A 23,443-nucleotide genomic window follows, 5' to 3' on the forward strand; every position below is an offset into this window, starting at 1 on the left:
AATGTCCTGTCTGCCCGTGCAGAACACTGTAGAAGAGGCAGAAATAATAAAAAAAGCCGTGGTCCGAGTGTGGTATCACAAGATGTGTGCGGTGGGTATCAGGGCCACGTTCCAGACACAGTTGCATTATTAAAAGAAGGTCAGCTGTCAGAGAACGTCTTCAGGATTCACCTCAAGCCGCTCCGCACCACGTTTTTGCAGCTCGTCGGCCATTTCATAGAGAGCTGCACGGGAGCAGAGATTTCAGAAAGCACGATATTTTGCTTTATTTTTGTCTTCTTCTTCTTCCTGCGGTCCAAACTTGAAAACTGGCCAGTGGCGTTTGGACGTCCATATCCATCTTCTGCAAAAAATGCGCTTTTTGTTAGTCGGCTGTAGCCAACGCCCCTCCCAAAACAAAATCCCAATCATTTTGGTCTCCTTCAAGTCCTGTCAATGTTTGCAGGGCTCTAAATAGAGTTTCATGTTTCATGTGTCTTGTATGAAATGTACTTTTTATAAAATGCCTCCATTTGTTTATTATTCAATGGTTTATTTGAGATTTTTATTTCACTTTTACCGTACTCGATGAAGTCGCACTTCCTGCTACTTTCCCTACGCTGACCCCATGCTGAGGCGGCGAACACGGGGTCGCGTCCGCCGCCGCCCTCCCAGCCGCAGCCATAGCGCTGACACTGACACTGAACCGGCCTGACATAATGGTGCCACCGCGGGCTCCGCCCCCAAGCCGGGTTGGACAGACTGGCGGACGGGGGCGGGAAAAGAAAAGAGGAGGATCGCGGGACAGTTCAAGGGCGCGGAGGGGCCGTAAAGAACAGAGCGGTGGTGTCGCTTGTCCTCCGGCGGTCGGGTTTCCCATCCCTCACTTCCCGTGACGGGTGACGCCGAGCCCCGGTTCAGCCGAGTGCGGATATTGATTAGCTGCCCGGGCCTGTCGGCGTGCTGCAGCCCGGCAGGAAGTGATGTCATGGATCAGGCTTCTCCTTCAGAGGCCCTGAGGGGGGCGAGAAGGTCGTTCCAGGGTGGACGGCTCGCAGCTCGGAATCCCGGCCGACGCCCAAACCAACAAACCAGAGCAGGAGGAAATGAATGGTGGCGGTTCCCCCTGCACCGCGTGCCGCCCACGAGGAAGTATTGAAATAAACACCCTCCGAGGAGAGTACTCTGGTGAAAGTGAACATCCTGCCCCCGGCATCCTGCTCAAGTACCTGATTTCGTCAAGTATCGAAAGTAAAAATACTCGTTCAACATCATGGCCTCCTACTTGGGTGTAATGACACATTTCAACCTGTTTTCAAAGTGATTATTTTGAGGAAGGGCTGGAACAGTGCAGACAACACAGGAACCAAAAGGTAATGACGAATATTTAAGATGTATATGTAAAATTTGTCGTTTATCTGTCAAGGAGTAAAATTTTCCCGAACATAGAATTGACTCAAGTACAGGATTCACCTGGTAATAGCACGTTCAGTCTCATCCGTGATCACAGATGGTGGAGGCTTGTTATTGGCGAGTTCCGCTGGGAGCTCTGGGCTCTGTCTGGGCTCTGTGGTGTTTTAATAAACGGCGCTGGAGGCTCCTCGCGGGCCCCCCTGGAGGCCGACCCCCTTTGGTGCAGCGGGCCGTAAAACCAAGCTGTGAAAACAAGCTAATCCGGCCCAGATCCTCCACCCGAACAGGCTCAAAACTGAAAGGAACCGGAGGTGGAGGAAGATGAGACTCTATGTACAGTAGGTACAGACCCATGAGTGCAATGAAAAGTTGCAATTCTTGAAAGGAAACAGGATACTTGTCGCCATGCGTCATGTAGATGCAGTAGATGAATATGTCAAATTAGCAATAAGGACACGGGTTTAGCCCAAAACCATGACATCATCATAAGCAGGTGAGCGTCAGACTATGAGCCCTGCGCAGTGAGGGACACCTGCTCCCCCTTTACGTGACATCAAGTCTGTTTTGAGTGAAGCAGCTATTGGATGTAGCCTATAATAATGGCTATAACAGCACTGTATAAATGCAGTCTATTTACCAACTATGTACTTTTGTTTATATTTATGCATATCATTGCACCAGTTTTTCCTTGTAAACTTACAAGTTGAATTAAAGTTACTTTCAGTTGTTAAATCTATATAATTCTTTGTTTTCTGGTGTGTGTGTGTGTGTGTGTGTGTGTGTGTGTGTGTGTGTGTGTGTGTGTGTGTGTGTGTGTGTGTGTGTGTGTGTGTGCGCGCGCAATGCATGTGTTAGAGCTTGTGTGTCACTGCTGAAGGGCAAAGGTTTCCTCCTCTCTGCGTGATGCTGCATAATATCATTTGACATCATTGTGAACAGTGGCAGTGATGCATGCTGGGAGTTGGGAGCCAAACCTCCATCGCAGCAGAAAGCGAGCTCAGCATGTGAGCCCCCCACCCCAGATGTGTGGGTGGTGATCTCATGATGTGTCCGCACTGATAGACAGACAGATAGATAGATAGATAGATGGACAGATAGATATGATGGACGGACGACAGACAAGCAGACAGACAGATATTGATGTGTTCCTATTCAGAATGAAGGATTTGGGACGGTCTCACCCCCAGCAGCAGCTCAGCAGGTGGAGCAGCTGATGGGTGGAGCAGGTGATGGGTGGGGTGGGCTTCCTTCCGTTTTCCTGTCGGCGTGTGAGAGAGCTTGAGCTGCTGCGGCAGACGTCCTCTGATGAAGATGATGGATCAGGAAGGAGAAACGTCTTCTTGAGGAAGGAACTATTACGGGAGTTTTATTCCACAGTTGTTCTCCTTCTGGAGTGAGGGAGCGATTTATCTCGGGGGCTGGAGTCTTGAGTCTGAAATCGTACTTGTCGTGAGCAGCAATTGGATTCTCCGCAGTGAGATTTGGAATTCATCCGTTGGAAAGGATAACCAAGGCTGTCCATGGAAGTAGGGCTGTGCCATGAGACAAAGATAACATCACGTCTGTTCTTCACACCATTTATATTGTGAGGTTGAAAGTCAGCGACAGAACCGCTTCACGGCGATACGTGAGCTCGTACGGAGTCAGGGCGCTTTGCGTTACCCGCACGCGGGAGCCAGTGTAAACAAACATGAAGGAACTTGGTGCTCTGCCCAACCGCCATGAGGAAATGAGGATGAGCTTGGACACAGAACGAGCAACTTCTCTCATTTGGACGTAAAAAAAAACTTATTTTGAAACATTTTGGGGGATGGTAGCTCAGGAGGTAGAGCTGGTGGTCTAGTAATGTAAAGGTTGCTTGTTGGATCCCAGGCTCCTCCTGCTAGCATGCTGTAGTGTCCTTGAGCAAGACACTTAACCCCTAATTGCTCCTGATGGCTGCGGCCGTCAGTGTTTGTTTAATTGTAAGTCGCTTTGGATAAAAGCGTCTGATCAATGACAAAATGTGTTTTTTAGCAGGTTTGCTGATCGCATTTCATTTCAAGGTTTCAGTGAATGAAAGTTTTCATCTTCAATTTGTAAAAAGTTGAATTTTTGATATGTATATATATATATATATATATATATATATATATATATATATATATATATATATATATATATATATAGAGCTACGGTATATACTATATATATACATGTGTATATATAGATACTTCTCATTTTTCTGCTTATTTTGCATCTCCTGAGAATTTGAGAGCCCCAACAAGCACCTTCCCATGCTGCGCCCTGTCACAAATAGACTTTACTGTGTTTTTTTAAATAAACTATTCATTGGAAATAGGGAAACATGCTTTATTGTGATATATATTGTTTTCAAGATATGAAATTACCTTTATCGATGCAGAAGATTTTGGCCACATCCCTCAGTCCTACATAAAAGTTGCGTATAATTGTCTATAATTATCATTATAATAAATTTTAAAACTGTATAACTGAAATCCATTCAGTCGCGCACCCAGCCCCCCAGCTGTTAGTGATTGTACAAACCAGCAACCTTGGGTGTTTATGTTTTGACAGACAAGGTCTTTATTCCTGCCAACGCTAATGACCTCCACCGCCCATAAAGACACACACACACACACACACACACACACACACACACACACACACACACCTCCCCATCAAATATGGATACCTCTGGGACCTTGACCAGCCCCCTGCTGCAGTGCTCTGCCTGTTGGCACGCCAGGCTCCTGCACACCACCATGCAAACGCCACCGTGAATAATTTTGACAGAATGTGGTGTGGGGGGGTGTACGTGAGCACGCAGGTTTCGATGACTGTCTCTCAATGCTCTAAGCTTTGCGCTTTAAGTTGATCTCATTAATTTTCTTCTCATCAAGTCCTTTGTCGAGGTCCGTCCATCTTCAGAGGTTTCAGGTCTCTGGCTCCAATTAAAGGGCTTAATGAATCTGCTGCAGTACAAATAGTCTTTTGTGGTTTGACTAATTATAGATCTGACTCCACCGATGGTCATCTGTAATTGGTTTATTCCCTAAGGGGGGTTCATTGATTCCTGAGGTTTGAGGTGTTTCAGAGAAAAAACCTCGCAGGCGGCGGTGAAAGAGGAGTTGATGCTGACGCTGCTCACCTTCCAGCTTTTAACTGGGGCGCATGGAGAACATCTCACAAACCGACCTCCACGTCACGGGAAGAAGTGGCTTGATATGAGCTACAGCTTCCCTAGCCACGTGCTCACCAGGGCTTACCCTGGATTCCTCGATGCCACCTCCTCCATTTATGAAATAATAAGAGAGAAATCAAAATAAGGCCAGTCAAGTGCCACTCAATGTTGCATTTCATTTCTTTGGGTGAATAGCAAAACAATCACCCACAGTGAGCAGGTCAGACGCAGACAGCAGCTGTCTGAGCGTTGTAGGATATTGAGATTGAATCATGTGATGAGCTTCTACAGAAGGGTCCTTTGAAGAAGCTCTGGAGTGTTTTAATGGCTTTATGCCTAACCTCTCCCGCTGTTGGTAGAAAAGTGGCTTGTCTACGAAAATAAGCTCTCAACCAGCTCCCAACTAGCTCGCAGCCATCCTTCTACCAGATCTCTACCAGATCTCTACCAGGTCTTTACCAGGTCTTTACCAGATATTTACCAGATCTCTACCAGATCTTGACCATATCTTTACCAGATATCTACCAGCTCTCCACTAGCTCTCTAACAGATCTCTACCGGCTCTCAGAATCAGAATGAGAATGACTTTATTTAGCCAGGTGCATTGACATGTACAAACATACTAGGAATTTGTCATGGTGATTATGGCATGTGTCCATGGACAATTAGCATTACAAAAAGTGGAAGTATAGTAGTATATTAATACAATTATAAAATAGAATAAAATAAGTAGTATAAGTACAAAATATATAAACAAATTAAATTTGCCCCCAACTAGTTCACAACTCCTGTATGCCTCAGCATGTAGCAAGTGAAGACACAGTCAAAATGTATGAGATATAGAAGCTGAATTTCCTCCCTCAGATTCCTGCTCAGCCTCAAACCAGCCCTCAACAAGCTCTCAACAAGCTCTCCACCAGCTCTCCACCAGCTCTCAACAAGCTCTCCACCAGCTCTGCACCAGCTCTCCACCAGCTCTCAACAAGCTCTCCACCACCTCTCCACCAGCTCTCCACCAGCTCTCAACAAGCTCTCCACCAGCTCTCCACCAGCTCTCAAAAAGCTCTCCACCAGCTCTCCACCAGCTCTCCACCAGCTCTCAACAAGCTCTCCACCAGCTCTCAACTAGTCAGCAACTATCTTTTGGCATGTAGCAAGTCCAGATGTATGAGATATAGCAGCTGAGTTTCCCTCCTCAGATGGTGTCCTGGTGGAGGCCGTTCCTCCAGAACATGCTGATGTGATCGTTACCGCCTGTCAGATGTGATTCCCGGCGACAGGAATGCTTTCTCATCGTTGTACCCATAAAACCCCTCGCTGAGATCTGGTTCTAAATGATGCATGGGCTTGTCTTCTCAGTTCAAGTTGAAGATAAAGAGCTTGAGTGCAATCGCATTCAAGCTCAGTTCCAGGCGATATAAGCCCATTTGAAGATACACTGGTTTTGATTTTACAATCCCCTCACGGTTGGCGTATAGTTTTGTCGATTAAATTTTGTGGTTTTCTTGTCTCTGTACAATGTTAAAGATTGCGTGTTTCAGCAATAATGTCTACAGACTACTTTTAGAAAAAACAATGGACCAAAACAGCTCTTTGCATAATTTCTATTTGAAAACTAAACAGGAGGGTTTAAACAATCGGGGGGGCATGGTTCTGTTCCATGAGGAGACATAAAATAAAAACACTGTTCCGGCGCCTGTATCGTCGGAGAGGGAGACAGGTACGCAAAATGTGCGCTGATCGCTCCCCCCCCCCCCCCGGGATGGCGTGCTATGTGGCCGCCTATCTGGCCAATGGAAAGAGCCGGCCCTGGACGGCCCTATTGGTTAGATTGTGTAACATAAAAAAAAATATTTTTAAATCGCAGGCCTTGGGATTTGAAAATAGCGCTCTGTTAAATTGCCACGTCGGTTTGAATTCCATTAATCGTTCAGACCTAACATGAGTCGGTCTTCCCCTCAAACCCCAATTCCAAACATCTACATCGCAGCCGCAGGTGGAGCTCTTCCTCCCCGCTACATCCTCATCTTCATCATACTTTCCCAGATTAACGCGACGTCCGTCCTGCTCAACGTGATCAACGGGTCTGTTTCCAATCCAAACCTTCCTTTTACCAATCACAGATTATGTAAGGAGTCGATTACGGGCGTGTTGTGGTCTTAGTGCTGCGTTTTGGGAACAGGGTGTTAGGGGGGGGGGGATTACAGCAATCTGTGCTCCACTGGTGATGCCTGCCCGCTCTGCGTGCTCTCACATGGGATTACACCGCCGGCCGACAGAGCTGTCATGGCCTGTTCCAGCGCTTCTCCGCTCTGCCATCTTGTTTGTTTGTTTTTAATGCTGGTTTGCAGTCACGGGGCAGCGGACACTCAAAAACCAGGGGGTGAATAAGAGCAAAGGATTTGGGGATTTGCGGTCCAGCTGCTTTTCTTGCTCTTGGCCCCAAACCTCTGTACATCTGCCACGCATGTACCATTTATTAGAGCAGGTTTGGGCTTTCCAGAAGACTCCTCCTGAAACTGTTCAATATCCTTGATCTTCTATGTTGTTTTTTTCAAGGTTAGAAATGAGAAATGAGTTATGTAAGAAAACCAAAAGGCTTGAAACTTTTTTGTTTGGGAGCTTAATAAAGAACAATTTTATCGTCATGGCAGGAAAATAACTTTTACTTTCACTTCATTTTACCTCCAGAACTCTGCATATTTTGGCATATTGACAGTTTATGTTTAATCTTAGTATGTTATTATCATATTATACTGTTATAGGCTCTATGAAAGAAGGGGATACAGTGGATTTAAATGTGACCACAAGATCAAATAAAATCTCTCCCAAAATATTTGTTTTAATTGGAAACAACCGGTGACAAACGAGAGCAGGATGTCCTCCTCCGCCTCTCTCTTCACTCCCCCTCTCCACACCTGGCGGCCATTAGATGGATTGGTGTGTAATTATGTCACAGTGAGTCACATCAGTTTGCTGCTTCTTTGATGGAGGATGGGCGACGGCGTTCTGCTCTGTCGACTCTGGAGCCACAATCTGATAGTGAGGCGACACCAGCGTGGACTGGAGAGTCGTTGTCAGGAAATAAAGTTATGTTTACTGCAGAACAGGAGAACTGTGTTTGGTGTGCACCCACCCAGGTTCCGAGATGCTGACGCTCATGCTAGTATTAATGCTATGTGCCATACAAATCACTTGAACTGCTGAACTAGCTTGTGTTAGTGTCTGTCATGATCTTTCAGTTCCTTCCATCCATTGAGGGTGGTCATGGCAATGGTCTTCGCGAATTTGAACTGCCTTCCTCGGTCGCAGTCCTTGCCTGTTCCCTGCTTGTCTTACTAGTTGGAGGCAGGTGATCATTCAGCACCTGGTCGAATGCTCCAGTGTCCCTCTTCTCCGGCACATGGGCCAAGATGGAGAATCGGCCTTGCCTCTGCAGAAGAGGTGGGATGGGTTGCCGAGGACTGGGATGAACCGTACTAAAAGTGGTCGCAGTAGCTCCAGAGGTAGAGTGGTCAGTCGTCTGGCAACGGGAGGGTTGCTGGTCGGATCCTCAGCTCCTCCCAGACAATTTGCTGAGGTGTCCTTGAGCAAGATGCCTGACGCCTAAGAGCTCCCGATGCATGTCCGACACCGCCATCGGTGTGTGAGTGGGTGAATGTTAGGCATGTGACATGTAAAGCGCTTTGAGTGGCCTTAGTGGCCAGAAAAGAGGTTTATGAATGCAGTCCATTTACCACTTAACATTTAATGGGATTTGGCCTGCCAGAGCTCATACCCTCCTATGGCCTCAGTTGTGGCATCGCCACCATCCTGCTGGCTCAAACCTCCTCAACCCTGCACCTCCTCTTAGACCGGTCTAACCTTGTCATAGCCTGCGGATAGGCTACTGGCGAGGTCTGTACTGTTCCCACCAGCACACTGAGCTGCAGCGGTGACCCAGACCACCTCTGCCCTTCACTTCCTCCCAGTCTTCACTTCAGTGTGAGATCCGTTGGCTTCCTTCTTGGATGGGTTTGAGTCCGGTGACCCTCATAATCACCCTATTCAAGTGAAATCAATGACTGAATCGGTAGTTGGCGGGCAGCGATTTGGCAGCGGGCTCTCACTGACTCAGTGTGTCTGTCCCCTGTCAGTCTCTAGGCTGTAGTGTGAAGGTCAGCGGGAATCCTCCCCGCTGATTGATTGATGAGAGGTTTCTACTTCCTGTGAGCCCCCACCGACGCCACCACCACCCACCCGTCGACACCAACAACTGTTGTTTGTCTCTCATGCTGAGAGGTGGGAAGCCTGGACACATCCATCCTCTCTGCCTCCCCCTTTCTCTGCCTCTCTCTCCTTTCTCTGTTGTCTCCTGTCACCATGGGAGTAACCCCTCCTTCCGTCAGTGCTTTGAAGTGGGCCGCTACTCCACTGGTACACAGCACCGGCGCTTCTGCGTTTTACTCTTTGGCGTATCGGACTTTTTTCTTGCGTACCGGTACTTCTCACAAATCATGTGGACATTATTGTAAAATATATCATATTTTATTGAGCGCCCCTTTTCTTTCAATTATCAGAACGCACAAGCTGCGAGCTCCGCCGCACAGTGTGTTTTTGTTTTAGATGCATCTATTTTCCTCAGTTTCCTAATTGAAAGAAACAAAAAAGCCCCGTGTGTCCCGTGCCGCATCACGCAAGCCATTGTGCCCCCCCCCCTCCAAAATAGTGGAATACCGGCGCATATGTATTTCCATTTCAAGCACTGCCTTCAGTCCTCTACTCACAGTACAGTCTGTCAACAAGTCAGATTATACATAATGAGCAATAATGTCATCGATAAGATGCAAATCAACAGTAGAGAATCAACACACATTGTTCTGTTTAGTTTTGTGTGTTAATCTTATTTTAATTACATGGACTTTATTGTCTTTGGCCGCGTTGTCTTAAATCATTCATCCCTGTAAAGCTCATCAAATTGAATTAAGAGAGAGAGAGAGAGAGAGACCGAGGGGGGGGGGGGAGGGAGGGAGTGAGCATGAGAGAGAGAGAGAGAGAGGGAGGAAGGGAGTCAGACGAATATTTCAATGTGACACTTGGAGGAGGAGACAGTGGTTTGAGCCGATTCAGCATCTGGATTTATCGTCCCTGGCGTCAGAACGCTGATAATCAACTCCGACTGGCAGCTTGTTTCAGAGCTGTTTTAACGGTGATAATTTCATCCCATTAATTCCTTGGAGAGTGAATAAAGCTGTCCGCTGCTGGTCCCTGAATGTCCACGTTTTGTTTGTGCCGAGCGGAAATGCCACCGTACCTCAGTCGTAAAAGCAAAAGCCGCGTCTAAGCTATTTCCAGATGGTTTGTTTTTTGGGTTTCTCCGCGTAGCCATTGTTCTCAAAGTGTGTTGGAACCACAGAGAGCAGAGCGAACCATTCCAATGAGACACTGGTTTACTGTTTGTTTATCAAATTAAAAAACGAAACTCCTTTCTTCCTTGTTTTCCTACCATCCTACCAAACAACCCCCCAGCCATCTCACTTTTACTAATAAGGCCTAATAGTGGAACAAATATTTGGCCTTTAAAGTCACTGAATGGTCTTACATTTGAATTGATGAGGTCTAAATTCAAATGTTCTGTGTAAGAAAAATAAATAGATAATTGAAAATAGAGAGGTTAGATTTCTTCCCGTTCCTCATAACTTATAATCTTCTTTCTTCTTCTTTCGGCTGCTCCCGTTAGGGATCGCCAAGAAATTTAAATTGCATTCTTTATGTGGCAGTGGTCCATGCATCGTTAGTTTGTAGTTTTTGAGATAGAAAAATAAAGAACTGGTGAAAGTCTTCCAGTTACTGTCCCTGCGGAGGTTGAAGGCGAGGTCCGGGCATCACAGTGCAGTGTCCAAGCGGCTGAAGCAGGGTTCACACAAAAGATATTGAAGCGCATTTTGGGCCCGACTCCCCCCTTCCCACAATTGTGAGCAAAGTCAAGATTCTCGGATGGTTCTAAGGATTATAGTGCCAGATTATCCTATGGTGTGAGGGATTCTATGTGTGTTTTTTACCTCCCCCTGAACTGCTCGGAGGTCCTGGCCACACCCATCACAAATTGCAAATATTACACATGTTGAATTTTGGACCTTCCATTGTTTGTGACCGCCATGTTTGTTTACTCTAAAGACACGTTTGATTGCGCAAGATTTCCGGTTTTGACCATCGGGACTCTGGTAATCTGGCATAGCCACGCCTCCATGTCAAATCATTTTGAGAGATTAGGACTTGTCATGTCCTTGTCAACGTCATTCACCTCACCTTCTCTGGCTACTCACCTGCGATCCATCTACCCGTCACCAGGTCGCTGTTAGAACAACCACGTTCATCTTTCTCCCGGCCCCTCTGTGTTTAGTCGTAGTCAGAGTATTCTGTGTTTTATTCCCAAGACAATAGAAGTATTTCACTGCTGTCCCCTGTTACGGTTATGGTTCCCTGCTCGCCTACCCTGCTGCCTGAGCTACCTGCCCTGTCTACCTGCCTGTCCTTCCCCACCTGCTCTGCCTGCCCAAGCTTCCCTGCCCTGCCTGATCTACCCGCCTGCCCTGCCTGATCTACCGGCCTGCCCTGCCTGATCTACCCACCTGCCTGATCTACCTGCCTGCCCTGCCTGATCTACTTGCCTGCCCTGCCTTGTCTACCCGCATGCCCTGCCAAATCTACCTGCCTTCCCTGCCTTGTCTACCCGCCTGCCCTGCCTTGTCTACCCGCCTGCCCTGCCTGCTGTGCTTAACGTCGTCTTACCCCCTTGATCTCTTCAATAAATCCCAGTTCTAATTTTTATTCCTGTCTCAGGGTCTTGTGCTTGGGTTCACTGGCCTCAGACACAACACACACACTATAGGAACAAAACTGTTCAATTTGTCATGATGTGTCATTATCTGTGGGCTCTCTACATTTTCAACATCTCTTTAATCTTCGTTTGGGCCAGGCTTGAGTCACGGACAGACAGAGGTTTGAATCCCAGAGAGAAGTACAAAAAATACCCTGAACCAGAACTGTTCTGTGCCGGGTTCAGTCAACAGGCATCGTTTATTACAATATATTTGTCATGTTTTTATCACTTTATCCCCTACGCCCTTCTATGGCTCCTAGTGATGTGTCAGAGATCTTTGTTCCATTTATTCTTCCATTCCCGTTTTTATTTTGAGTTTACTCAGCATCTTCCTCTCTTTTTTTAAATATGATATATGTGTGCTTTATCGTCCTTGAGTCCTTGACAGTCTTGAGTATTTTTGAGGGTTTTAATCATTAATTCTGATGGTATTTATAGATCTTTCTATCCATCTTATCTATCTATCTATCGTTCTGTCTATCACATGTGCCTCTCTTTCTGAAATTTACTTCTTATATTTTACTTTTAGTACAACTTTAAATTGATCTCATAGTAGCAGGAGCAGCAGAACTCACAGTGCCTGTTACTGTAGCAACTCTCTCACTGATATCTGGAAATGTGAACGTCACTTGCAGTAGTATTACTTCCTGAATTAATAAATATCACACATTGTCATGGTTTTATTTGGGTTTGAGTTTGGAGCGTTCTAATACAAACTATCAATCCTAAACACCCCTAAAAAGTCATGTCACTTTAACTGATCGTATCAGCCCTACGGAGATAGACAGAACCTACTGACCCAAACTGTCTTCCCTCCACAGATTTTGGATAATGGGCTGCGTGCAATGCAAGGACAAAGAAGCAGCCAAACTGACGGAGGAGCGGGATGCTGCTCTCCCGCCTCCCGCCGCCGCGTACCGCTACTGCGCCGACCCCACGCCGCAGCACTACCCCGGCTTCGGGGTCGCCGCCATTCCCAACTACAACAACTTCCACGCACCGGCGGTGGGCCAGGGCATGACGGTGTTCGGCGGGGTCAACACCTCTTCGCACACCGGGACCCTGAGGAGCCGCGGAGGGACAGGTGAGGCTCCGGAACCAGCTTCGAGGCCCGGTTTGGAAATGTGTGGAGAGACGGGATCCGAGGGGAATTTACCACAGGAAATTAAGCTAAAAAACAGGGAAACAGAGAATTTACTTTGAAAAATTCCTTGACTCAAAATCACCTGCTCCATTCGGTGAAATTGTTTCAATTTGATAAGATTTATTAAAAGCTGGAAGAAAAAAATGCTTGTAGAAATAATCTAAAACATTGTATTTTTCCAGCACTTTAAAAGTCGGTAATTTCACTGAACAAAATTCATACAATTATTTTATTTTTCACTAAGTAAGATGAATTTTTCTCAAAGTAAGTAGAAAAATCTCTTACACAATTGTAGAGCAGTCCATTTAACTCAGAAGAAATTATTTCCCAAAATGTTCTGTTCTTTTTTGGAGGAGGCTTCGCTCCAAATCCTGGTTGTTCATGATCAATCTTTTAGCGATATTATCAAAGAAAACTTAAAAGAAAAATGTGGACCCGACACTAGAAATAACCACGTTTATAGCAGTCGTTTCCATGGTTACAATGAATACCAGCCGGTCACCGAAATTGGTCTGAGAAGGGAGCGATGTGACATCATACTGTTCCTTACAGTTCATGACGAAAGAATCCCGATCGGTTGGATCCGTCTTGGGGGGGGGGGGTACATACCGAGCCGCCCCTGTTTCCCCGACTCCCCAACATCAACCCCCCCTCAGCACACACAGCCTGGGTCCGAAACGTCCGGCCCCGCCCTCCCCCCCCGGCCTCAGTGCTGTCTTTGTGCGGCGCCGGCTGTTGACACACAGAAAACTTCCCGTCAGGATTTCCTTTGTGTCGGTCCGAACCCCAGAGGAGCTCTGCGTTTCCACTCAACCAGGCGGGAGGCTGCGCCGCTCCCTGCGGGTGGATTATCATCCGCCCCGCCTAATCCAAATCCACACAGCGGCGCGGGAGCAGAGGGCTTTAACCTTTTAATTCCCTCCCTCCCTGCCCCTCAGTCCGCCCGCTGGAATCACGTAGCTCCCATTAGGGCTGTGCACCAACCATGCACGGGCAGATGGTCATTTTTTTGGTTTGATTTGGTTTGATTTGGTTTGATTTGGTTTGATTTGGTTTGATTTGGTTTGATTTGGTTTTATATTACCTTTACTTCACCAGGTGAGTCTCACTGAGAGTCAGAATCTCTCTTATAGCCGAGACCTGGAGCAGAAGGCGGATTGTACTGGACACATAACACGACACATACTGTAAAAGGCAGAGCGCCACAGTATGACAAAACATTGAAACACAGAAAATAAGTGAAAATCTAGGAGGTAAAATCATTACCGTCTCAGAATCGGATTCTGTTTATTTCCGTAATCAAGTACATTTTCACATTTGAGGTTTTTGTTGTGGTAGCGATGCAGGTGCATTGCTGTACAGACAATTGGGATAAAAATAATGTGAAGTCAGAAAAAAATAAAATAAAACATGAAAAGCCAAATGTAAAAATAATTTCCATAGCCAAATAAAAAAACAAATCCAAAATATACAGAATATGTATATAAAGAAATGTGATACTATGCGCAGGATAAGTTACTTTAAATACAATACTCTTCATATACTTCTTTGTTTTAAACATCGCTTTAGAGACATCGCTTTATGTATTTAGAGACAAACTCCCGACACTACAAAGAGTTGTAGGTGTGTACTCACTCCTTCCAGAGAAAACCCCCGAACCCCCCAGGCTCCATAAAAACTCTAGACCCCCCCCCCCCCCAAACCCCCAGACCCCCCAGACTCCCCAGAGTCCAGAAAACCCCCAGATGCCCCAAAACCCCCAAACCTTCCAGACTCCCCAAACCCCCAGATGCCCCAAGACCCCAGTACTCCCAGACCCCCCAAACTTCCCAGAACTCTGACTCCCTAAAACCCCCAGACCCCCTAAAACCACACCCCCCAGACATCCAAGACCCCCCAAACCCCCCGACTCCCTAAAACCCAGAGACCCCCAAAACCCCACGGACTCCCTGAAACCCCCAGACCCCCCCATAGCCCCCCAGATTCCCCAGACCCCCCAAACCACCAAACCCCTCAAGACTGCCAAAGCCCCCCAAACCCCCCAGACAGAAATTGACTTCATCTCCACATCATATTTGTTTTGTCTCCAACACCGTGAGCTGCATTAGATGTATTACACTACTCCTCCTTCCTTCCCCCCTTGAAGACAGATCACAAATAGAACATTATTTACTACAGTTGTGGCATTGAACAGTTTAAATAATGTTCTCAAGTATGTTTCTAAGATGTTTATATCGAGTTCAGAAGATTAGCAAAATGGATCCTGACTGGTTAATAACAGGAAGCGGCTTTGAAGCTGAAGGGACTGAACTTAACTCTCATGTTCAACCTCCTCCGTCCTCCTTGCTCCTCATAAGAGCAGCGGCTGCCATCTTGCCTTGGCGTAGCCCTGAACCACCCTTAAGCTCTGGTGTGACCTCGGCCGTGGTCCACGCCGGGGGCACTTTTAGGATTCAAAGACATGAGGGGCCAAGCGGAGCCTCGGGGGGGCGGGGCGGTAAGAGAGCGACTGAGAGAGTGTCCCCGTTACGCACAGAGCTTTTGTGTGGCGCAGGGGACGCACCTCCACCGCTGCCCCACCACCTCCTCAGGGCGGTACCGAGGCAGCAGCCTTTGTCACCCACAGGAAGCGCCCGCCCTGAGCAGATGCCCAAAATGACGAAACACTGTAGCGGGTGCGCTCGCTCGCTCTAAAGTGCGGACGTGCCGAGTGATGTGAAGTAGATCTGCTGCTTGAGGGACACACAGGGAACCCAAAACGTTCTTGTGTTTTTGATCAACGATATCATATGACTTTTGTGGGTTTTAATGCGTGACTGGAGTGACAGATGAATAGATCCGGGGCTATTTTTTTATCGTTCTTATTTTTGTTAAAAAAAAAATAGACACGATCACAAATTCACTGAATTGTGATATCCCGGCGCAGCTGCTCGGCGCAGAAAACGTTTAGAGTTGGGTGTGGGTCCAGGAAGGTTCGTAGTGGAGCTGTCCTGTGATCTGGGCTCAGGATCGTGAAGATTTGGATCCAGTTGAAGCCGTTATGGAGCCGGCAGTTTTAATAACAACACTTTAACTCTGTGGTAAGTTCTTCAGCTGCGAGACCACGCTCCTCCTCACAGCCTTAACTCCTCCATTACCCTCGTTATGACGCTCCGGCGGTAAAGAGGTCGACAGTCAGACGGGTTTCCCTCCGAGAGTCGTGCTACAAGGAGAAACGGGAGGAAACGCTAAGGAGGGATGTAAAAGCAATTTTCTATTTAATGAGTACAAATTGCAAACGGTCGGGACAGAGACGAGGGAGGAGGACGGGCTCAGTAGGGAGATGGTCACGTGAGGTGTTCCATCAAAAAGATGGTTTCCTTTCTCAGTCGTACGTCGGAAGGTCATTTCAGCATCCAAACGGTCTAGTAATCTAAAGGTTGCTGGTTGGATCCCAGGCTCCTCCTGCTAGCATACCGTAGTGTCCTTGAGCAAGACACTTAACCCCTAATTGCTCCTGATGGCTGCGTCCGTCGCTGTTTGAATAATTGTAAGTCGCTTTGGATAAAAGCGTCTGCTAAATGCAATGCACCAAACGAAAGCAAAAGACTGAGGAACGTCCCGTCCCTCGCAAGTGTAAAATGTGGAATAATAAGGTGTTCAAGCTGCCATCAGGGAAATACAACCTTCCTCTAACTCAGGGCTCCCAAACTGTTTGATGTGGACTCCCCGTTGGCGGGCTGAGCTCTAGCTGAGAAAATTGCGACGTGCGATGTTTGCAAATTGAACATTTAACTTAGACCCCACCCTCATCAGTGACCCCGTCAGGCAGAGATGGCTTGTGAATGTTCTGGAGGTGGTTCCTTAAGGGATGCTCCATCCCTGCATGCCAGCTGTCTACGTGTAACCCTCTGATTTTGACTGGAAGGCAGAACACAAGACGCCATTCGGCTCCGGCGACAGCCTTTTATTACACCAGCGCCTGGCAATAAAAACACAACAAAACTTTGGCACACCGACTCCAGCTACGCTCCAAATCAAAATCCTAAATAAGACAATTATACATTTTTCTTAATAACGATGCAAAAAAATAGCGGAAGAGATACTGCATCTTCATATGAATCTCGGCAAATAATGAACTTAAATTACAACACAAACAAACTTACAAACATTAATAAAATACAGCAGTGGATCTGCGGAGCAACCTACCGGCCTCCTAGTCACCATGGATACAGGGAGCCGGAACCGGAAGTCTCAGGGACTTCACCCTCCCAACGCAATTTTAAAACTTAATAAAAGTAAAAGTGCCAGGTGGAAAAATAAAAGTACTTTAGAACATATTTTGACGAAGTTCACTATATATATGTATAAAAGACATTTACACTTTGGTTACAATAGCTCAACGTGAGGCTGCAGAGGGGATCAAGTTGCCCAGCTCCTGTGAATTTAAGGAAATACATCTTCCAAGATCTCAGCAGCTACATTTGCAACAACTGTAAACTATAAACAGCTGTAAAAAGCAAATTTCCTCCCATAAAGCTTGAGTGTCCCTTGAAGGTTCTGCCGTACCTGCACATTAGGGCTCCCGGCTTCACTTTCCTGCTGCTGTGTTAATTCAATTGAGTTGACTTGGCTCTAATTCCGTTGTTTTACTCCCTGGTAGGAGTCACCCTGTTTGTGGCACTTTACGACTACGAGGCGAGGACGGAGGACGACCTCAGCTTCAGGAAAGGAGAGAAGTTCCAGATCATCAACAGCACGTGAGTCAGGGCAGCTGCTGGTTTCTGGGAATGCTTGATGGTCTGATATCTGGTGTTGGCCGGTGTTTGGTACAAGCGTGGCATCTCCACCGAGAGGAAGATGGCGGATGAAAGTGGCGGTCGGAGTATTTTAAGCACCGATCCGGACCTCATTTTGTGGTAAGAACTCAGCCTGGTTACATTTCTGCTTGGCGTATGAAGAACCTGGCTCCTCAGTCTGTTTAAAGCTGGGGCCGCATGACGTGACTTTCAAGGACGGTTTGGCCACGATTTGAGATGGGGCAGAGTCAGGTTAGTCCTGGGTGGTCGAATCCGAGCTCTCAACCATGTGTGCGAGAGTGAAAGACTCAAATCTGCCTCCACGCGATCCCAATCGCTCGGCCAGGTCACCATTCAATCAGACGTGCGATTTTTATCAGGGAGTCTTTCCAAAATCCTTTGGTGTGTGTGCGCGTCAGAGCCTCAAATAGCAACGGCAATGCAGACGAACAGCCAATGAGATGGGAGGCAAATAAAGCAGCGAGTGTGGACTTCTAAAATGGAGGAGGAATGTGGAACAGTGTTGACTCACGAGGGTCTGATCAGTGGAGAACGTCAGCGCTGCAGGTTCGTTGCACAGACAACCACAACAGCATCCATCTTGGTTTCGGTGTTAAAATACCACAAGATATTTTGCCTCCGTGCAGCGCTGGAGCTCCGCAGAACTCCGACCGTCCGTTCTCCGTCTTCAGATTTGTGCCCCTCAGAGACGGCAGGTGTTGTGTGTGTGCGCAGAAGGGAGTGAACATGTTGTTAAATGTGCGCTGATGCATGTGTTCATTGTCGTTCTCCATTTCAAAAAATCACGTCCTGTAATGTGACCTTGGCTTTAGCAGAAATCCATAAAAAAAAAACCTCTGACAAAAAAAAAAGAATATTACCTTGAGGAAATTCACAAATCTAAAGTTGAGATTTGTTTTGCATGTTTCTAACACCACCTGCCTTCACTAGATGCACTGCACTGAATCCTTTTTACCAGGAGAAAATTGATCCCAAATGCACTCATATTTGGTATCACGGTGGCATTGAACAACTCCAATAAGTAGAGTCATGTTCTCAAGTACCTTTCTGAGATGTTTCTACCACGTCCAGAAGAACCGGAGTGATTCAAACAGGAAGCAGCTCTGAAACGGGAGAGAAACTGAACAAACTAAAACGAAAAAGAGAGAGGATCCAAATAAGAGTGTGTGTTACAGTGTGTTCACATTGATCAGACTTTTATCCAAAGCAACTTACAATTGTTCAAACACCGACAGACGCAGCCATCAGGAGCAATGAGGGGTTAGTGTCTTGCTCAAGGACACTACAGCATGCTAGCAGGAGGAGCCTGGGATCCAACCAGCAACCTTTAGATGACTAGACCACCAGCTCTACCTCCTGAGCCTCATGTACCTCATGTGTTGTGGTGTGTTACAGTGTGTTCATGTGTTGTTGTGTGTTACAGTGTGTTCATGTGTTGTTGTGTGTTACATGTTTATATCGGTCTCTGAGATTCCCTAAACATGTTTTTGGAGTTTTTTGTTGAAATACCGCTCAGATGATGCATTCTAACCGTTGTAACACACCTCTAAACCATCCTGTTCCAAAACGGGCTGTTTGTCGTGGGAGGAGCCACTCGCCCCAGGCTCTTAGTTCTGTGAGCCAATGGGGTTCGAGCGTGGCTTCCGGGTTCTGTTGTATTTACTCTGTAAACTTTCACTGATTTCACCTTATCAGTCACTAAAATCTCTTTCTGATCAAATTTGAGACGAGAAATACTCAATCCAGCTGCTGAATCTTCATCATACACCTACGAGGCCTCGTTTAAAGGTTTGTTCCATCTTTGGTTGCCGTGCTCCAGGCTTGTGGGAGACAGGGACACTGCACCACCACGCACCTGGATTTTTCAAATACTTTGGTATTTGGTATTTACACTGTTGGTATTAATTCCTCTTTCTTTTAAACTTGTTTGTTGAGTTGCTCATGTGGGGATGGTTCTAATTCTACTGAGGCCCAACGTGACATAGGGATGGGCTGCAAACGTGAACGGGTTGTTTCACCACGTATCTTCTGAAACAGACAGCTCGCAAAAAAATGACTGGTTCGTCTTATTTCACAGTTTAGTTCCATCAGAGACCCAAATGTATGTACACAAACACTGAAAACATCCCTTTAAGACTTTCTCTCTGAACTTATGCAGCTGCCCAGGGGGCTCCACCCTGCTGGCTAGTCCTCCAACCACCCAGCACAACCACACCACAGCGTGTGTGTGTGTGTGTGTGTGTGTGTGTGTGTGTGTGTGTGTGTGTGTGTGTGTGTACACGTATGCACGTGTGGCTGCCAGCTGTTGAGCCACGACGGCCTCAACGGATGGTTTTCATTTTCTCTGTTTCTGGGGGAGTCCATCTCCCAGCATGCCTTAGTGACCCTCGCCAGCCTCCCTCCCTCTGTCTCTCTCTCTCTGTCTCTCTCTCTGTCTCTGTCTCTCTCTCTCTCTCTCTGTCTCTCTCTCTCTCTCTCTCTCTCTGTCTCTGTCTCTCTCTCTCTCTCTGTCTCTCTCTCTCTCTCTGTCGCTCTCTCTCTGTCTCTCTCTCTGTCTCTCTCTGTCTCTCTCTCTCTCTCTCTCTGTCTCTCTCTCTCTGTCGCTCTCTGTCTCTCTCTGTCTCTCTCTGTCTCTCTCTCTCTCTCTCTGTCGCTCTCTCTCTCTCTCTGTCTCTCTCTCTGTCTCTCTCTCTGTCTCTCTCTCTCTCTCTCTGTCGCTCTCTCTGTCTCTCTCTCTCTCTCTCTGTCTCTCTCTCTGTCTCTGTCGCTCTCTCTGTCTCTCTCTCTCTCTCTCTCTGTCTCTCTCTGTCTCTCTCTCTCTCTCTCTGTCTCTCTCTCTCTCTCTGTCGCTCTCTCTCTCTCTCTGTCTCTCTCTCTCTCTCTGTCGCTCTCTCTCTCTCTCTGTCTCTCTCTCTGTCTCTCTCTCTCTCTCTCTGTCTCTCTCTCTGTCGCTCTCTCTCTCTCTCTGTCTCTCTCTGTCTCTCTCTCTCTCTCTGTCTCTCTCTCTCTCTGGGTTTGTCTGCAGTGGTGCAGTGCCATTTGAGGAGACGTCAGGCTGCTAGTTAGAGGGTGGGGTGTAATCCTCCGCCCTGCTCTCTGGTACGTTTCAACAGTCATTACGCTGATTGGTGCCTGCGCCGTCACAAGGGGGGGAAACCATGACCCAGGTTTTACATATTTCTAGATCAGGTCCGATACTGTTCTTATTCTGATTGTGTGCTCTGTGTACCTGGGTGCCCCCTCGTCTACACCAAACCTCCTTCCCCCTCATTCCGTTGCGTTGTTTTATACATGGTCATGAACCACCAGGTTGTCAGAATGTTATCTTCTGAATGATCATCTACAGATCAGCTGTGTGACTGTCCTTACTGTACTGTAGATGGTACTAATAGTAGTAGTAGAAATAGTTTTTTTGTTGAATGGGAATTTTATCCACGTTCCACAAGTGCAGATAATTACTGTTTTTGTTGGAGTTTCTTACTGATGTACATCATCATGGACCGTCCTAACGACACACAGTTGTTCTCTGAAGGTTATTAACAGGATGTTGATCCATTTGTAGTTCATTAGATTGGCTATTTCCATTTCAGTGGTGGAAAAAGTAGTGGAAAGCCGCTCTTGAGTAAAAGTAGAGATATCTTACTAAAAAACTACTCTGGTAAAAGTGAAAGTCACTCATTAGAAACTACTTCAGTAAAAGTCTTAAATTAGCTGATATTAAATGTACTTAATGTACATCTTTCACTCTGACATAGGAAAAGATTTATTGTAAATATGGCCCCGGGTGTTGGTCTCCATCAGTCGTAGCAGGTGTAGGTGCGGGTGGAGCAGCATCACCGCTGGAGGAGGTGGTCGCTCTCCAACACGCTGCTCTAGTTGTGTCTCTCTGGGACACGTCTGTACAAAGTTGTTCAGGGGAAATGTATTGGAGTAAAAGTCAACTTTTTGGGGGCTAAATGGAGTTCAGTAAAAGCAAAAATCAACAGAAATATAATAACTCAAGTAAAGTACACATACTGCCAAAAAATACTTAAGTACAGTAAGTAGTACAGTATTTTTACTCCATTGCTTTCCACCACGGGTCCATTTTCAGCTTGTTTTCTCCTGCCTCCATCACTCATTTTTAAGACCAGAACAAAATTTCAGGACATTTTATTTGGCAGGTGTGTGGTGTTATGGGCTATGGATGGGCCCAAAGTGGCTTTGACTTTTTGCACCACCATTAAAATGACATGGTGAAACCAAAATATATTGTATAATGCAGTGAAGCCAAAGTGAACCCGGACTTGCTGTGCCCTCCACTGGAGATGACTCAAAGAGGAAAAATGTAGTTCTAGTCTGCGAGGTGAGGTCCAGTTTAAAATACGAGGTCCATTTCCAAGTGTTTGATCCACTCTACAATGGTAGGTCCATTTAGAAAGATAGGTCCAGTCTACGAGGCTAGGTCCAGTTTAGAAGGGCTCAACCGTCAGCTAACCTTCATCCACCTCTCCCATTCCACCCCCATCCATCCTGTCCTCCACCCTCTTCTTCCCTCCATTCCTCCACCATTATCTGCTGGCTCACTGTGGCTGCAGCTCCATCCAGCTGCTCACACTGCCCCCTGCTGGCTGCAGACAGAACCGCAGTGCTGTCTGTCAGTCAGTGTGTGTCGCTGGTTCGCTCGTTCGAGTTGAGTCCAGAAGATTTTAGTTTTTTTGTATCTGCTTCACGTGTGTTTTATTTTTCATGTAAGTTGTTCCTCAGAGACCCAGGAAGAGTCTTCAGTTTTTACGTGGGGTGAGAAAGCCGTGGAGGCTGGGAGGGAGAATCCTTAGGGTTTGGGACGCGGTGGGAGGAGGTTTTCACATGTCACACCAGCTCTGTTGTCAAGCAACAATGAAAACATTTATGTTCAGTTGTTTGGGGTCACAACTTTCAGTCAGTTGAGCTTCCTTTGTGTGTAACATACAATTAACATGCAAACACACACACACACACACACACACATCGATCCCCCGCCGCCCTGAGTGTTTGGTTTAGCAGCAACATGGATGTATCGCAGTCTTTGTGTATCCACAGTGAACAAACATGTTTTCATAATCAAGAAGTAACTGGTGACATTTCTGCGAATTGTACCAAGTTAGCTGTGTGTGTGTGTGTGTGTGTGTGTGTGTGTGTGTGTGTGTGTGTGTGTGTGTGTGTGTGTGTGTGTGTGTGTGTGTGTGTGTTGCTTTCGTATGGAACTGAATCTCTGCGTCTATGTACATGTGTGAACCATGGTGTGCACAGGCCTGTCTGCATCTACATGTGAGTGTTTGTTTGTTTGTGTCACATGTATATAAATATGTATGCATGCATCAGTAATAATGAATATTAAAGCCCTCAGCCGAGCGTCTCCTAAAAGCAGCCCGTTATGTGTGCGTTGAAACACTCCAACACAGCTCCATTTAACACTCAGCAGCTTCACCAAAGGAAACTATTATACCGTAGTAGCAGAATTTTAAAACATCTTCAACTCTTTATAACAATCACATAGTATTGATACTGCCGAATTAATTCTGGATTACAGCTTTTTAGGCGGGGTGGGCGCTACCACAATATCATCTTATTTAATATCCATACTCACATGTAAACGTTGTTAGACTGGTGAGGAACAGTCCTTCTCTCGGCTCCTTTACAAACCATCTTTAATCACTTGGAGCTGAAATCCTCTTGTGACGGGAGGTGAACGAGGACGGATGTGATTCCAATACGGGAAGTTTTGACCGACGGACCGACGGCGCGACCGATGGCGGTTTAACCCCAAACTGACGTGTCACGCCGAACAAGCCTCCGCGGCGTCTCCTTGACCCGACGGCCCAGACCGAGCCCCACGCGGTGCGGACGGAGCTGCGGTGGGCGGGGGTGGAGAGATGTTTGAATGGCGGTGTGTGGGCAGAGGGAAAGGTCATGGAGTGAACCCTCCTCCCCCTCCTCCTCCTCCCGTTTGACTCGAGCCGACACACTTCAAACCGCCGCCACCGCGTGCCAAGCAGCTCGCCGCCGCCACCGCCACCACCGCCACCACCGCCCGACCGTCA

The 23,443-nt window shown here is 46.9% G+C and overlaps 1 protein-coding gene across 2 annotated transcripts in view; it reads left to right on the forward strand.

Annotated features, from left to right (window-relative positions):
• fynb (FYN proto-oncogene, Src family tyrosine kinase b) overlaps positions 1–23,443 on the forward strand; it is a 76,270-nt gene that overhangs the window by 36,016 nt on the left and 16,811 nt on the right. For both annotated transcript variants that reach the window (XM_080024635.1, XM_080024634.1), the window contains exons 3-4: positions 12,260–12,522; positions 17,225–17,321. In XM_080024635.1, coding sequence (XP_079880761.1) covers positions 12,270–12,522; positions 17,225–17,321 — 350 coding nt within the window. In that variant the 5' untranslated portion in view covers positions 12,260–12,269. The remainder of the gene's footprint in view (positions 1–12,259; positions 12,523–17,224; positions 17,322–23,443) is intronic.

This window comes from Zeus faber, assembly GCF_960531495.2.
Source record: "Zeus faber genome assembly, chromosome: 2".
NCBI lineage: Eukaryota > Metazoa > Chordata > Actinopteri > Zeiformes > Zeidae > Zeus > Zeus faber.